The 17166-nt window shown below is 48.6% G+C and overlaps 1 protein-coding gene across 1 annotated transcript in view; it reads left to right on the forward strand.

Moving 5' to 3' along the window:
- The window catches only part of LOC144509101 (interleukin-2 receptor subunit beta-like), a 45525-nt gene that overhangs the window by 11799 nt on the left and 16560 nt on the right, over nt 1–17166 (forward strand). The window contains exons 2-3 of the mRNA XM_078237457.1: nt 10455–10545; nt 12959–13079. Of these exons, the coding sequence (XP_078093583.1) occupies nt 10455–10545; nt 12959–13079 (212 nt within the window). The remainder of the gene's footprint in view (nt 1–10454; nt 10546–12958; nt 13080–17166) is intronic.

Below are 17166 nucleotides of genomic sequence, written 5' to 3' on the forward strand. Positions count from 1 at the left end.
GGCTGAAGGAGATGACACAGCGAAAGGGGCAAGGGGCAATGCCCATGCCTCTCTCCCTCCCCCTCTCTCTTCCCCCCTCTCTCACCCCATTTGGAAACAAGAGTGAGAATATTAAAATTGGGGTATTTGTGGGTCGGGGAGCATTGCTAAACCGGAGCTGTTTGTGCTTTTTGTATTGAGGTATTTCGACTCCCCTGGAGATTCAGAAGGGTTAAATATTTCTGAGGCAGACAGAATGCTGAGCGCAAATTCTTTAATGGGGTGAGCTGACTATTTTGTGGCTTTGTGGTAACTCAATGGTAAAAAAAACAGGAAATAATAAGTGTTGATTGGAAGAAGCGTGTCTGTAAACTAACTGTCCTGTGTACCTCAGCAACAGTTCATTTGTAACCCCTCACTCTCCCTCTTTCTCTCGCTCCCTCTCTCCTACCCTCACACCCCTTCACTCCCCTCTCTCCTCCCCCTCTCTCTCCCCCTTTCTCCTCCCGTCACTCTCTTTCTCCTCCTCTCCCTCCCTTTCCCCTCTCACCCCTTCCCCCCGCCACTCCCCACCCCTTCCCTTCTCCCCATCTCTCCTGCCCCCTCTCCCCCCTTTTTTCTCCTTTTCCCCTCCCTTTCCCCCTCTCTCTCCCCTTCCCAACCCCTCTCTCTGCCTCCCACCTCCTCTTCCCCTCTCCTCCCACTCTCTCCTGGTCCCTCCCTCCCCCTTTCTCTCCTTCCCCCCCCCCCCTTGCACTCCCCCCTCCTCCCCCTCTCTTCCCCCCTCAGCCCCCCTTTCCCCATCCCTCCCCCTTATCCCTCTGCCACACCCACTCCTCCCCCTTCTCTCCCCGCTCTCACCCCGCTTCCCCCTCCTTCCCCGCTCCCCGCTCCTCCTCTCCTCCCTCTCTCTCCTCCCCCACACTCCCCTCTTCTCCCCTTTCTCCCTGCCTCTCCTCTCCCTCTCTCCTCCCCCCCCCCTCTCCTCTCCTTCTCTCCCAACCTCTCCTCTTCCTCTCTCTCCCCCTCTGCCCTTCCCCCTCTCTTCCCCCTCACCCCCTCTCCTCCCCCTCTCTCCTCCCCCTCGCTCCACCATCTGTCCCATCTCTCTCCCCCTTGCCCATGCCTCTCTCCCTCCCCCTCTCTCTTCCCCCCTCTCTCACCCCATTCTCTCTCTCTCCCTTTTCCGTCCCTCCCCCCCTTCACTTGCACTCCCCCCGCACCCCACCCCCTCTTCCATGCATGAATCCTGGGGCTGAGTGCGCATTTCCCTGGCCAGTTAGGAGTCTGGAGTCAAGGAATATGGTAGCCTTTATATCACTCTCTGTAAATAGTTACTTACCTTAGTAAACCGTTCGTTCATTTGGTGATCACCCGTCCTTGAAAGATACTGCAAAGGGCTTTGCAAGTGGGCCATGGGTGGCATGGTTTCACAGTGGTTAGCACGGCTGCCTCACAGCGCCAGAGACCCGAGTTCAATACCAGCCTTAGCTGACTGTCTGTGCGGAGTCTGCACGTTCTCCCCGTGTCTGCGTGGGTTTCCTCTCACAATCCAAGGATGTGCAGGTTAGGTGGATTGGCCATGCTAAATTGCTCCTTAGGGGCTTGACAATGGAAATATCCTTTGACTTCGGGCGGGAATTTCCAGTTTCGCTCGAGCAAGGCTGTAAAAGCCCACTCAATATCTGGAAAACTTATTCCAAATTGTCCTTCAACTCCCAGGGAATACAAACAGCTACCTGGCGGAATAGTACAAATATTTAAGATCTTGAGATAAAAGAAGTCCTGACTGAAATCTATTTTAAATTCCATTTCCACGAACTTAAAACTAACCATCCGGTTCAGCTCTGGTCTGAATGTTCCGTGCACTGGATGCAGATGAGAGGCCTTGTGGTTTCAAACGGATAGGTCAGTGAGACCATCGTCACGATACAATTTTTAAAAGTAACAAGATTGTCGGGGAGCAGAGCAAAGTTTATTTATTAGTGTCACAAGTCGGCTTGCATTAACACCGCAATGAAGTTACTGTGAGAATCCCCTAGTCGCCACACTCCGGCGCCTGTTCGGGGACGTTGAGGAAGAATTTAGCACATAACCAGCACGTCTTTCAGACCGTGGGAAGACACCGGAGCACCCGGAGGAAACCCACGCAGACACGGGGAGAACGTGCAGACTCCACACAGACAGTGACCCAAGCCGGGAATCGAACCCAGGTCCCTGTTGCTGTGAAGCAGCAGTGCTAACCGCTGTGAAGCAGCAGTGCTAACCACTGTGCTACCGTGCCGCCCTTGTGTGAGCAAAGATTGGTTCATAGAATCATAGAATCTCTACAGTGCAGAAGGAGGCTATTTGGCCCATCGAGCCTGCACCAACCACAAACCCACCAAGGCCCTATCCCCATAACCCCATGCATTTACCCTAGCTAGTCCCCCTGACTCGAAGGGGCAATGTTAGCACGGCCAATGCACCTAACCAGCTCATCTTTCGGACTGTGGGAGGAAACCGGAGCACCTGGAGGAAACCCACGCAGACACAGGGAGAACATGCAAACTCCACACAGACAATGACCCAAGCCAGGAATCGAACCCGGGTCCCTGGCACTGTGAGGCAGCAGTGCTAATCACTGTGCCACCGTGCTACCCATGGGTCTCTTCTCAATTCCCATGGGTCCCTTCTTTGGAAAGACAGGGTAGAGTGAGGAGATGATAGAAATGGTTAAAAGGTACGAAATGTTTGGACAAAATTGGATTTGTGTTATCTTGTGTACAAAACTGAATAGATACAAAATTAGGACAGCAAAAGGAAGTTTGGGAATGAGGGAGGAATTATTTTATTGAAAGGAAAAAGGGCATGTTAAATACAACATTTAAATGGGTTAGCACGACAGGCTCGAGGGGCTGAATGGATTGCTCCTGTTGCCATCTCAGGATGAACTATAGACAGGTTCTTGGGACAACAATTGGGGACTCATTAGAAATGCAACAAACATTGAAAATATATAGAAAATAGGAGCAGGAGGAGGCCATTCGGCCCTTCGAGCCTGTTCCGCCATTCATTACGATCATGGCCGATCCTCTATCTCGATGCCTTACTCCGGTGCTCTCCCCTTGACACTCTTAGTGTCCAGAAATCTATCCATTGCCTTCTTAAATGACTTAAGTGACTTGGCCAGAAGTGGCAGAGAATTCCACAAGTTCGCCAGCTGCAGTGAAGAATCTTGTTGATGTGTCAGGTTACGGGGATAGAGCGGGGGGAGAGGGCAAGAGTAAGATGCTCTGCCAGAGGGTCGGTGCAGCCTCGATGGGCCGAATGGCCCTCTTCTGCACTGTAGGGATTCCATGATGTTTCTCGCCATCTCAGTTTTAAACAGTATACACTCTACCCAGAGACCATCAGGGCGAATGCCCTCTGAAATGGCCCAGCAAGCCACTCGGTTGTACCTTATCGGGGGCAATCAGATGTGGACAATAAATGCTGCCCCTCCCCCAGCGACAGCCACAACCTTTGAAACTAATTAAAATTAAAAACTGATTCTGAAACATTTTGGGACGTCCCAAGGTCAGGAAAGGTGGTATATAAACTCAAGTCTTTCTTTCTTTTATCATCATGTTTTGCATACTCGGGATAGCACCAGTTGTCTGTGTTCTGACTTTGATCAGGCATGCTTTCTATATAAGTCATTGCGCTATCTTTGCACTTGTGAAGACTTCCACAACCATCGGTTAATGCTATATTCAGACACGAGGCCTCCCCTTATCTGCAATCGACATAAACAATCCAAAGATGCAGCAATCAGGAGGCTTTTTAAGATGTGGGTTTAGACCTCACACACGGCAGTGGGGGGGGGGAGTTGCACAGAATTACATAGACAATAGAATAGCACAAGATACTATTACAATTTCAACTTTTAAAAAGCGTTTAGACAGTTACATGGGTACGATGGGTGTAGAGGGATATGGGCCAAACGTGGGCAATTGGGACTAGCTTAGGGGTTTAAAAAAAAGGAGCAGCATGGACAAGTTGGGCCGAAAGGCCTGTCTCCATGCTGTAAACCTCTATGACTCTAAAAGCAAACCTTTTGGCTCATCTGTGCTGGTATTTATGCTCCACACTCGAGTCCCCTCCCAACTCAGCCCATCAATATCTCCATCTATTCCTTACTCTCTCATGTGCTTATCTGGTTATCTAACTTCCTCCTCAGTCTATCTTTGCTATTTGCCTCAGCTATTCCATGCAGTAGAGAGTTCCACCTTCTCATCTCTCTCTCTCGCAATAAAGTTTAAACTTTTTTTAAAAAGTTTATTTACTAGTGTCACAATTAGGCTTCCATTAACACTGCGATGAAGTTACTGTGAAAATCCCCCCAGTCGCCACACTGTTCGGGTACACTGTTCGTGCGGGGCACGGTGGCACAGTGGTTAGCACTGCTACCTCATAGCACCAGGGACCTGGGTTCGATTCCTGGCTTGGGTCACCGTCTGTGTGGAGTCTGCACGTTCTCCCCGTGTCTGCATGGGTTTCCTCCGGGTGCTCCGGTTTCCTCCCACAGTCTGAAAGATGTGCTGGTTAGGTGCATTGGCCATGCTAAATTCTCCCTCAATGTACCCGAACAGGCACCGGAGTGTGGCGACTAGGGGATTTTCTCAGTAACTTAATTGCAGTGTTAATGTAAGCCCACTTAGTGACACGAATAAATGAGCTTCAAACTTTTTTGCATTCATTGCGTAGCTTTGGCCTACTTGCTCCATGACTAAATTTATTGGCCAAATCCTCTAGAAAGTGGAGCTGGTTCTATAAGTGATACTACAAAAAGAATAACTTGTGGGTTAGGATTATATTCACTGGAGTTTAGAAGAGTGAGAGGGGATCTCATAGTAACTTAGAAAATTCTGACAGGATTAGACAGGGTAGATTCAGAAAAAGGGTTCCCAATGGTGGGGGAGTCCCAAAACTAGGGGCCATAGTTTGTGGATAAGGGGTAAACCTTTTAGAACTGAGGTGAGGAGAAACTCCTTCACCCAGAGAGTGGTGAATGTGTGGAATTCACTCCCACAGAAAGTAGTTGAGGCCAAAACTTTGTGTGATTTCAAGAAGAAATTAGATATCGCTCTTGGGGCTAAAGGGATCAAGGGATATGAGAGGAAGGGGGGGATCAGGATATTGAATTCGATTATCAAAATGAATGGGAGAGCAGGCTCGAAGGGCCAAATGGCCTCCTCCTGCTTCTAGTTTCTATTAGCCTGGACTTCAGTGTAATGACCCCTATACCAGGGCCTTCCCCCTCTCTATGACATTAGTGCAAAGCAGTTACTGAAGTTATATTTGGACCAGAGGTTTCCTTAGTTGTTTATAATCGTGTCCCCTCACTAAATTTGCTGTAATTGTGAAACAAAACATGTTGAGATGCAGGAAATTCCCATGTTGGTCTCTGTTGCTTTTTTGAAATAAGATTGATTTGAAGAGTTTGAATGGGTTAACGAAAGGTAATGGTCAAATTTCAGGCTTCCATACGGCTTAAAATGGCCTCGCTCTCTCTCTCTCGTATCAGAAATATTCGAGAACCTCAAACGCCTACCCTCCCACACCACTGCAGTTATTTTTGTTAACTGTGCAGCAAGATACGAACTGAAACCTCCATTTTGGTGCTCTTGTGCTGCAGCCCACAAGACGCTATCGAGTTGTCAAGTTTTATTCGGCCGAGCCTTTGCAAAGAGATGTGTGGCACTGTGGGCGCTTGATTGGTAGATAACAGGGATCAGGGGTTGGCTTTCGCTTTCTTTCTTTGTTTTTGTAAACAAACGGCTGCAGAGAACGTCAACTCTTTGCTTTTCGCCAAGTGACAGCACGATCGAAGCAAAGTCAACGGGACCCTGTTGCAGTTCTGTGGTTCCCCCCTCAGGGACGTGCCAGGAAGTGACAGGACCCTCATGGCCACATTCTTGGCCGGAAACATCCTGTCCCGCCCGGGGCAGGAGGTTCGGTAGACCGTGTAAAGGCCCCGTTGACCTCAAATTGGAGGGCAGGGGTGGGGGGTGCACGGCCAGAAAATTCCACCCCTTGGCCGTAAATTTCCCATCGCGCCCGCCGCGGGAATCGTAGTGGGCGGGACGGAAAACTCAGCAGACCGTGTACACTCCCATTGATCTTGGGTGGGAATTTCCAGCTTTTATGGTTGGGGGGGGCGGATGGGGATCACGTCGCTGGAAAATCCTGCCCCTTATTTTCGGCTGTAATACGGGAATGGGATCACTTCACAAAGGGAAGAGAAGGAATTTGGTGGTTCGCTCAGCTACTGAATAACTGATGAGAAACTCCAGGCAATATAGCCAGAGGAATGGGACCAGTTTCGATGTGTCCTGACCACCAGTGTATGGTAGGGTTGATTTGATTTGATTTATTATTGTCACATGTAGAGGGATACAGTGAAAAGTATTGTTTCTTGCGCGCTATACAGACAGAGCATACCATTCATAGAATACATAGGGGAGAAGGAAAGGAGAAGGTGCAGAATGTAGTGTTACAGTCATAGCTGGATGGTCATTTTCCAAAATTCTTTGGACTCTGAAATAGTTCCTACAGATTGGAGGGTAGCTAATGTAAGCCCGCTATTCAAAAAGGGAGGTAGAGAGAAAACAGGGAACTATAGACCAGTGAGCCTAACGTCGGTACTGGGGAAGTTGCTAGAGTCCATTATCAAGGATTTCATAACTCGGCATTTGGAAGGCAGTGGTATAATCAGACAAAGTCAGCATGGATTTACAAAAGGGAAATCATGCTTGACGAATCTATTGGAATTCTTTGAGCGTTAAACTAGTAGAGATGGCCAAGGAGAACTAGTGTGTGTGGTTTATTTAGACTTTCAGACAGCTTTGGACAAGGTCTCACATAACAGACTACGATGTAAAGTTAAAGCACATGGAATTGTGGGTAATGTCTTGAGATGGATAGAAAGCTGGTTAGCAGATAGGAAGCAAAGAGTTGGCACAAATGGGTCTTTTTCTGATTGGCAGTGGGGTTCCACAGGGATCTGTGCTAGGACCCCAACTGTTCACATTATATATTAATGATTTGGAAGAGGGAACTGAGTGTATTATCTCCAAATTTGCAGATGATACAAAGTTGGGTAGGAGGGTGAGCTGTGAGGAGGATGCAGAGATGCTTCAGCGTGATTTGGACAGGCTGAGTGTGTGGGCATCTGCATGGGCAGATGCAGTATGAAGTGGATAAATGTGAGGTTATTCACTTTGGTAGCAATAATAGGAAGACAGATTATTACTTGAATGGATGTAAATTGAAAGAGGTGGATACTCAACGAGACCTTGGAGTCCTCATGCATCAGTCGCTGAAAGTAAGCGTGCAGGTACAGCAGGCAGTAAAGAAGGCAAATGGTATGTTGGCCTTCATAGCGAGAAGATTTGAGTATAGGGATAGGGATGTTTTGCTGCAATTGTATAGGGCGCTGGTGAGGCCACACCTGGAGTATTGTGTGCAGTTTTGGTGTCCTTATCTGAGGAAGGATGTCCTTGCTATAGAGGGAGCACAGCGAAGGTTTACCAGGCTGATTCCTGGGATGGCAGGTCTGTCATATGAGGAGAAGTTAAGTCGGTTAGGATTATATTCATTGGAGTTTAGAAGAGTGAGAGGGGATCTCATAGAAACTTATAAAATTCTCACAGGGTTAGACAGGGTCGATTCAGAAAGAATGTTCCCAATGGTGGGGGGAGTCCAGAACTCGGGGGTGATAGTTTGAGGATAAGGGGTAAACCTTTTAGGACTGAGGTGAGGAGAAATTTCTTCACCCAGAGGGTGGTGAATGTGTGGAATTCACTCCCACAGAAAGTAGTTGAGACCAAAGCGTTGTGTGATTTCGAGAAGAAATTAGATATAGCTCTTGGGGCTAAAGGGATCGAGGGATATGGGGTGAAGGGGGGATCAGGATGTTGAATTCGATGATCAGCCATGATAGAAGTGAGTGGCTGAGCAGGCTCGAAGGGCCGAATGGCCTCTTCCTGCTTCGGGTTTCTGTGTTTCTATGAATGGAAAACCGGGATGAGACCCTGGGTGTAATGGCCAAACATAAAGGTCTGAATTTGGCTTCAGCTGAGGTTCCAATGTAGTCAGACACAGATCAGACCCAAAATCTAAGAACAGAGTAAAACCTATCAGGTGCGAACCAAACAGCGACGGTACCCTGTATTGTGTTTACTCAATAGACCAAAGCCAATGTTTAGTTTCCTGTGTTAAATGTTAGAGGCTCTGGTATAAGTCAATGACCAGTCTATTTTTGCAAACTGTTGCAACTTGGCTCCACCTCTTTAGAACAAACCAGCGATGTTTATTAACAAACAAGAACTATTTACAGGGTGATGCAGATTCAAAGCAGCCAGACATGATTCCAGGATCAAACTGCCGGGACAAGCCCAGGCAAGTTGGGGTGAAGCCCTTACTTGGCTCCTGGTTGTCAGCTCGGGTCAGGTGACACTTTCAGAAGATTGCCCCCTAAAGGGGCCAGACGCCACACAAACGGTGGCCCAGTGGTTGGCATTGCTGCCTCACAGCACCAGGGATCCGGGTTCGATTGCCGGCTTGGGTCACTGTCTGTGCGGAGTCTGCACGTTCTCCCCGTGTCTGCGTGGGTTTTCTCCGGGTGCTCCGGTTTCCTCCCACAGTCCGAAAGACGTGCTGGTTAGGTGCATTGGCCGTGCTAAATTCTCCCTCAGTGTACCCGAACAGGCGCCGGAGTGTGGCAACTGGGGGATTTTCACAGTAATTTCATTGCAGTGTTAATGTAAACCTACTTGTGACACTAGGTGGATTGGCCATGCTAAATTGGCCCTTCGTGTCCAAAGATGTGCAGGTTAGGTGGATTGGCCATGCTAAATTGCCCCTTAGTGTCCAAAGATGTGTAGGTTAGGTGGATTGGCCATGCTAAATTGCCCCTTAGTATCCAAAGGTGTGCTGATTAGGTGGCATGGCCAATAAAGTTTTAGGCTGTGTTCCACGGTGTCAGTGACTGAGTTGTAATGTTTCAAGATGTTTGTCTGTTTGAGTAGAGACAGCAGGTTTCACAGCAACCACCAGATTGCACAGAAATAGAAGAGTTGGAGAGGAAGGTTGAGATACTGAAGAAGGTTACAGAGATAGGGCGAGGTGAGGCAACGTAATGGTTTAAAGATGGGCAGGTTGAGCTGGTGTGAAAGCAGCAGCCAGTGTACGTAACCGATGACCCAACAAACTCGCTATGGGATGAGATAAGGGTTCTGGATGGGTTAAATGGAGGGTTAAGAACACAAGCCAACCGCACAGCTTTAGTATGGCTGAGCTCCCAAAAGACAGATGAGCAACAGATGAGTGGAAATGGACCCTCCCCTCTGTCCTATCCCTGTAACCCCATTCATTTAGCATGGCCAATCCACCTAACCTGCTTATCTTTGGACACTAAGGGCAATTTAGCATGGTCAATCCACCTAACTTGCACATCTTTGGACACTAAGGGCAATTTAGCATGGCCAATCCACCTAATCAGCACGCCTTTGGATACTAAGGGGCAATTTAGCATGGCCAATCCACTTAACCTGCACATCTTTGGACACTGAGGGGCAATTTAGCATGGCCAATCCACCTAACCTGCACATCTTTGGACACTAAGGGGCAATTTAGCATGGCCAATCCATCTAACCTGCACACCTTTGGACACTAAGGGACAATTTAGCATGGCCAATCCACCTAATCAGCGTACCTTTGGATACTAAGGGGCAATTTAGCATGGTCAATCCACCTGACCTACACATCTTTGGATACTAAGGGGCAATTTAGCATGGCCAATCCACCTGACCTACACATCTTTGGATACTAAGGAGCAATTTAGCATGGCCAATCCACTTAATCAACACATCTTTGGACACGAAGGGGCAATTTAGCATGCCCAATCCACCTAATCAGCACATCTTTGGACACGAAGGGGCAATTTAGCATGGCCAATCCACCTAACCTGCACATCTTTGGACACTAAGGGGCAGTTTAGCATGGCCAATCCACCTAACCTACACATCTTTGGACACTAAGGGGCAATTTAGCATGGCCAATCCACCTAACCTACACATCTTTGGACACAAAGGGGCAATTTATCATGGCCAATCCACCTAACCTACACATCTTTGGACACTAAGGTGCAATTTAGCATGGCCAATCCACTTAACCTGCACATCTTTGGAATGTGGGAGGAAACCGGAGCACCCGGAGGAAACCCACACTCAACCTGTTTGGGGTGTTATGAATGCAACTTCCTCGGCCATTGGGTCCTGGGGTGGGACTCGAACCCGGAGCTTCTGGCTCAGTGGCAGGGACGCTCCCCACTGCACCACAAGACCTCTCGTGCGGAGGAAAGGTGATCTTAATTCCCATATTGCTGACGCTGGAATGGGTAAAATGAAAGAAAGGATCATCAGTTTTGCCCTTTTTTTGTGTTTTCACAGTATCGTCAAAAGATGAAAGGATTCGGGCTTCAGTTTGGGTTCATTGCCCTCATCGCTTCCTTGTGGTCATCAGGTCTTGGATGTCACAGCGGTGCGTAAGCAAATGTTTTTCTATGCTCTTCGGGAATTGTTTCCGTGTTTTTAAGCACTCATTCCCGTGGGATATTTCCCATTGCACAGGGACTGAAGCGGTTCAGGAAGGCAGCTCACCACCACCTTCTCAAGGGCAACTAGGGATGGGCAATAAATGCTCACCTAGCCAGTGACGCCAACGTCCCACGAATGAATTTTTAAAAATAAATTCCTCACATTATGGCTCAAATAAAGTGGCAACATTCTTTCATATTTATTACATTCAAGAAAGAAGTTTAAGGTTGTGAATGGATTTGATGATTTCATCATTGTGATGATACTGTGCCTTTAAAAATTTATGTCATGTTCCTTGGAAGGGGTATGTTTAAAATTCAGCTCTGTTTACACGGTGCCCAATTGTCTGCACCAGGTCGCTCACAGGCTGAGAATGCAGGCTACTAATTGATGTTAGCCAATGTAGCGTTTGTTTTAATCTGAGTGAATGCATTTTTCTGTTTATTTTTGTTTTCTCCCCACCGCCCCCCACCCCCTCCCCACCCCCCAACCCACCATCCAGGATTTCAGAATAGGGCTTTGATTATGTCGATTGACAAGGGACAGAGTCATGTGCTTAAGGGAGGAGCTAAGCTTACAGGGAAAAGCAGGCAGGGTCTAGAAGGAGCAAGACGCATCTTCCTCTCTCTCTGTGGAGACGGCTGTTTGGCAGCTGTCAGAAAACAGACATCTCTCTCTCTTCAGCGGTGTCCAACTCTAGGGCCAAAATTTTACCGTCCTGTCCACCATGGGAATCGGAGCGGGGAAGGTCCATTGACCTCAGGTGGGGTTTTATGATTTTGGGGTGAGTGAGGCCATAAAATCCCACTCTAGGACTATTAACAAGTAAAGCACATAAGCCCGTTTTGTTTTCTAACTGATTTTGAAGAGGAGTTTAAGTCTATGAGGAATATTGCTTAAATTGGAACTAATAGAGATAGGTTAGCAGTTAAGATTTGTACCTATTAAGCTAAAAGTTAAGCTAATTCATTTGTTACAGTTAAACAGTATTGTTAAATAAAGTTTACTTTGATAAATGCTTCCTAGTGTGTCAATAGAATCACACCTGGAGTTAAACACTTTATCCTCACACTAAGGTCAAAATCAAAAAACGTTTGGGTCTGGTCTAACTTCCTAATAAACCGTTGGATTTCTGATCTGCTCCCTAACATCATTGAGAAGATGTTTCACATGTGGTTGAGCTCAAAGCTCGAGCCCATGGTAGGAATTTTCCCATCCCGTCCTCCAATCGTAGTGGGCGGAGGGGCGGACCATGGAAAAATCTGTTGTCCTCGGGAGGGTCTTTCCGGTCTTGGGGCGAATGCGGCTCGAAAATCCTGCCCCATGAGTACGTCATCGCTTCTAATAAACCCAGCAGACAACTCAGGAGAAACCTCTGCTGCTGGGATGTGGCGTTCCCTACCACAATGGTGGCGCAGTGGTAATGTCGCTGGACTATTAATCCAGGCACCCTGACTAATGCACTGAGGGACGATGGTTCAAATCCCACCATGGCAGCTGGTGGAATTTAAATTCAATCCACAAATCTTGAGTTAAAGGCTGGTCTCCATGACAACTATCATCGGGTGTTGTAAAAATCCATCTGGTTCACCCTTGAGAAAAAAAAATCTGCCATCCTGATCAATGCACCGAGCCAGATTCAGCATCACCTTCGGTGGCACAGTGGTTATCACTGCTGCCTCACAGCGCTAGGGACACGGGTTCGATTCCCGGCTTGGGTGATAGTCTGTGTGGAGTCTGCACGTTCTCCCCGTGTCTGTGTGGGTTTCCTCTGGGTGCTCCGGTTTCCTCCCACAGTCCCAAAGATGTGCAGGTTAGGTGCATTGGCCGTGCTAAATTCTCCCTCAGTGTACCCGAACAGGCGCCGGAGTGTGGCGACTAGGGGGTTTTCACAGGAACTTCATTGCAGTGTTAATATAAGCCTACTTGTGACACTAATAAATAAATAAATGAAGTTCCTACCACGGGTTCTCATTTTGAACTCAACCAATAATCTTATTATGGAGGACCAACAGACACGTAGAATGAAGTTACTGGTGAAAATCCCCTAGTCACCACACTCCGGTGCCTGTTCGGGTACACAGAGGGACAATTTAGCATGGCCAATGCACCTAACCAGCACGTCTTTCAGACTGTGGGAGGAAACCGGAGCACCCGGAGGAAACCCACGCAGACACGGGGAGAATGTGCAAACTCTACACAGACGGTGATCCAAGCCGGGAATCGAACCCGGGTCCCTGGCGCTGTGAGGCAGCAGTGCTAACCGCCGTGCCACCGTGCCGCCACAATGAGGTGACTTTGTAGCCCTTGGATAATTTTATTTTTTACCCCTTTCCCCCAACTCTGCTTCGGAATAGGAAATCAAGATCTGAAGTGCTTTGTGGATTACGGTCAGTCGATGACATGCTGCTGGTCGCAAAAGGTTTCCCACAATGACCCTGGGTGCAAAGTGAACGTGGATGACCCAGAAGACCCTGAGTAAGTGACCCCTTGTTCTCCAAACTAATCGCTACTCATGAGGACTGACGCACGTGGTCGATAATACCTTTAGGAAACCCTTTATCAGCCCTTTCTTCATTGTAGATGAAAGAGATAGTGGAGGCGATGGCCTAGTGGTATTTTTTAGACGATTAATCCAGAAACTCAGCTAATGTTCCAGGGACCCGGGTTCAATTCCGGCCTGGTGTCACTGTCTGTGTGGAGTTTTCACATTCTCCCCGTGGGTTTCCTCTGGGTGCCTCCCACAGTCCAAGGTGTGCGGGTTAGGTGGATTGGCCATGCTAACTTGTCCTCTTAGTGTCAGGGAGACTAGCTAGGGTAAATGCATGGGCTTATAGGGATAGGGATTGTGGTAGATGCAGACTTGATGGGCCGAATGGCCTCCTTCTGCACTGTAGGATTCTATGATCCCTAGTTGCCCTTGGTGGGTGGTTGATTGTCAACCACATTGCTCTGGTTGACACATGTAGGCCAGACCGGGTAAGGGTGGCAGATTTCCTTCCCTAAAGGACATTAGTGAACCAGATGGGTTTTTCCAACAATAGTTTCACAGTCATTTGTAATTCCTGATATTTTTTATTGAATTCAAATTCCACCATCTGCCGTGGCGGGATTCGAACCCGGGTCCCCGGAACGTTAGCCAAGTTTCTGGGTTAATAGTCTAGCGATAATACCACTAGGCCATGGCCTCCCCAAAGAGAATGAGCCACCGACATGCACATGTTCATCAGTCAGTGAATAAGTAGATCACTTCAAATCTCGAGAGGATTACCACGCCCCACGCAGCGTACACCTCACGTGAACTCCAAGAACAAGAAGAAAAATATGTTTTTCAGGACATAAGGTGGTTTTTCTGGTGAACTCGTTAATGAAAATAAACCACTGCGGAGAGGCACACTAACAAGTTCAGAAATACCCCAAATGGCGTCAAAATCTCACATACAACTTTATCTCTCCCCAACACTGTGATAGAGCGATCACAGTCCCCAAACCTCACCTGCCACACGGACATCACACACACACACACACACATGCACACACACACACGGGACCTTACACGCTGACATTCATGCACTCAAAGGGCAAGACCGCACTCACACAGGAACAATCCCCTGCACAAAACGCCTGGGCAGCATGGTGGCACAGTGGTTAGCACTGCTGCCTCACAGCGCCAGGGACCCGGGGTTCGATTCCCGCCTCGGGTCACAGTCTGTGTGGAGTTTGCACGTTCTCCCCACGTGTCTGTGTGCTCCGGTTTCCTCTCACAGTCCCAAAATTGCGGTATAGGTTGATTTGCTAAATGCTAAATTGACCCTGGGGTCAGGGGATTGGCTGGGGAAATATGTCGGTTGCGGGGATAGGGCCTGGGTGGGAGTGTGGTCGGTGCAGACTCGATGGGACGAATGGCCTCCTTCTGCGCTGTGGGGGCCTCCTTCTGCACTCACACGCACACACAAGTGGCACAGCGGTTGGCACTGCTGCCTCACAGTGCCAGGGACCTGGCATCGATTCCCGGCTTGGGTCACTGCCTGTGCGCAGTCTGCACATTCTCCCCATGTCTGCGTGGGTTTCCTCCCACGGTCCGAAAGACGTGCCGATCTCCCTCAGTGTACCCGAACAGGCACCGGAGTGGGGCGACTAGGGGATTTTCACAGTAACTTCATTGCAGTGTTAATGTAAGCTTGTGAGACCAACAAAATAAACATTAAACTATAAGAATGCAAATTCCAGGAACCAGGAATGTTGAGGAGATTGATAAGACAGTTGAATTGGCTATGCACCCAAACAAGGCTGGATGGGAGCTATACTGTTCTCGGGTTAATGCCATCTGCAACTTACAGCCCGGTTGGTCGGCCAAAACCTTACGCAGCGTATCATCTTTTCCTGCGTGATTCCATTCACAGAGGCCACTGCTTCCCGCTGAAACAAAAACAGAAAGTGCTGGAAAATCTCAGCAGGTCTGACAGCATCTGTGGAGAGAGAATCGAGCCAACGTTTCGAGTCTGGATGACTGGGCTTTCTGCTATGGCGTGCATCGCCCCAATATTGAAATATTCACACATATCTTGGAACTCATCACGCGTAAATCCACCCCCGTTGTCCGCCTAGAATTTAGACGGTGCCCCCAACCCTGTTCCAATCCAACAAGGCAGAATTTTGTCCACCATTTTCTTTTTGGTCTTTGCTATAAATCACCGTGGATCCCTCCCTGGTGGTCCAGCAGTTAGGATTCGGCCCTCTCACTGCCGCAGCCCGGGTTCGATTCCCCGGTCAGGGAAAGTATTTTTTGGGGAGGCGATGGCCTAGTGGTATTATCGCTGGACTATTAATCCAGAAACTCGGCTAATGGGCGGCAGGGTGACACAGTGGTTAGCACAGCTGCCTCACAGCGCCAGGGACCTGGGTTCGATTCCCGGCTCGGGTCACTGTCTGTGTGGAGTTTGCACGTTCTCCACGTGTCCACGTGGGTTTCCTCCCACAGTCCAAAGATTGGCCATACCAAATTCTCCCTCAGTGTACCCGAACAGGCGCCAGAGTGTGGCGACTAGGGGATTTTCACAGTAACTTCATTGCAGTGTTAATGTAAGCCTACTTGTGACGAATAAATAAACTTTAATGTTCTGGGGACCCGGGTTCGAATCCCGCCACAGCAGATGGTGGAATGTGAATTCAATAAAAAATATCTGGAATTAAGAATCTACTGATGACCATGAAAACATTGTCGATTGTTGTAAAAACCCATCTGGTTCACTGATGTCCCTTTAGGGAAGGAAATCTGCTGTCCTTACCCGGTCTGGCCTACATGTGACTCCAGAGACACAGCAATGTGGTTGACTCTCAACTGCCCTCGGGCAACTAGGGATGGGCAATAAATGCTGGCCAGCCAGTGATGCCCATGTCCACAAAGTGTAGCATGTAGAGGATGTTTAGGAGGGTTACGACCAATTCAGCCAGCCCCAGAAACGAAGGAAAAAAAGGTTAGTCCCAACACAAAGCAAACCTGACAATGAGTGGCATGGTCCCTGCCTGCCCGGTCCCGAGTCCCTCCGTGCCCGCTGGAAGCGCTCTCAGATCCAGGGCTTCAAGTGTCCTCCCTTTAGCCACCCCATTGGTCGGAGGAGCTGGGGTGAGACTGGAGTGCAACATTGACAAAAAAAGGTGCGGTTTTTCTTTGCCCCAATCGGTTTCCTCCCACACTCCAAAGATGTGCGGGGCAGGTGGTTTGGCCATGCTAAATTGTCCCTTAGTGTCAGAGGGAGTAACAGGGTAAATATGTGCGATTACGGGGATAGGGCCTGGCTGGGATTGCTGTCGGTGCAGACTCGATGGGCTGAATGGCCTCTTTCTGCACTGTAGGTAATGTAGGAATTATATGCTTCTATGCTGAGGGCCAATTTAGCATGGCCAAGCCACCTAACCTGCACATCTTTGGACACTAAGGGACAATTTAGCATGGCCAATCCACCTAACATGCACATCTTTGGACACTAAGGGGCAATTTAGCATGGCCAATCCACCTAACCTGGACATCTCTGGACACTAAGGGGCAATTTAGCATGGCCAATCCACCTAATCTGCACATCTTTGGACACTAAGGGGCAATTTAGCATGGCCAATCCACCTAACCTGCACATCTTTGGACACTAAGGGGCAATTTAGCATGGCCAATCCACCTAACCTGGACATCTCTGGACACTAAGGGGCAATTTAGCATGGCCAATCCACCTGACCTGCACATCTTTGGACACTAAGGGGCAATTTAGCATGGCCAATCCACCTAACCTGCACATCTTTGGACACTAAGGGGCAATTTAGCATGGCCAATCCACCTAACCTGCATATCTTTGGACACTAAGGGGCAATTTAGCATGGCCAATCCACCTAACCTGGACATCTTTGGACACTAAGGGACAATTTAGCATGGCCAATCCACCTAGCCTGCACATCTTTGGACACTAAGGGGCAATTTAGCATGGTCAATCCACCTAACCTGGACACCTTCGGAGTGCAGGAGGAAACCCACGCAGACACGGGGGAGAACATGCAGTCACCCAAGGCCGAATTG

Source organism: Mustelus asterias, chromosome 21, assembly GCF_964213995.1.
Source record: "Mustelus asterias chromosome 21, sMusAst1.hap1.1, whole genome shotgun sequence".
Classification (NCBI taxonomy): domain Eukaryota; kingdom Metazoa; phylum Chordata; class Chondrichthyes; order Carcharhiniformes; family Triakidae; genus Mustelus; species Mustelus asterias.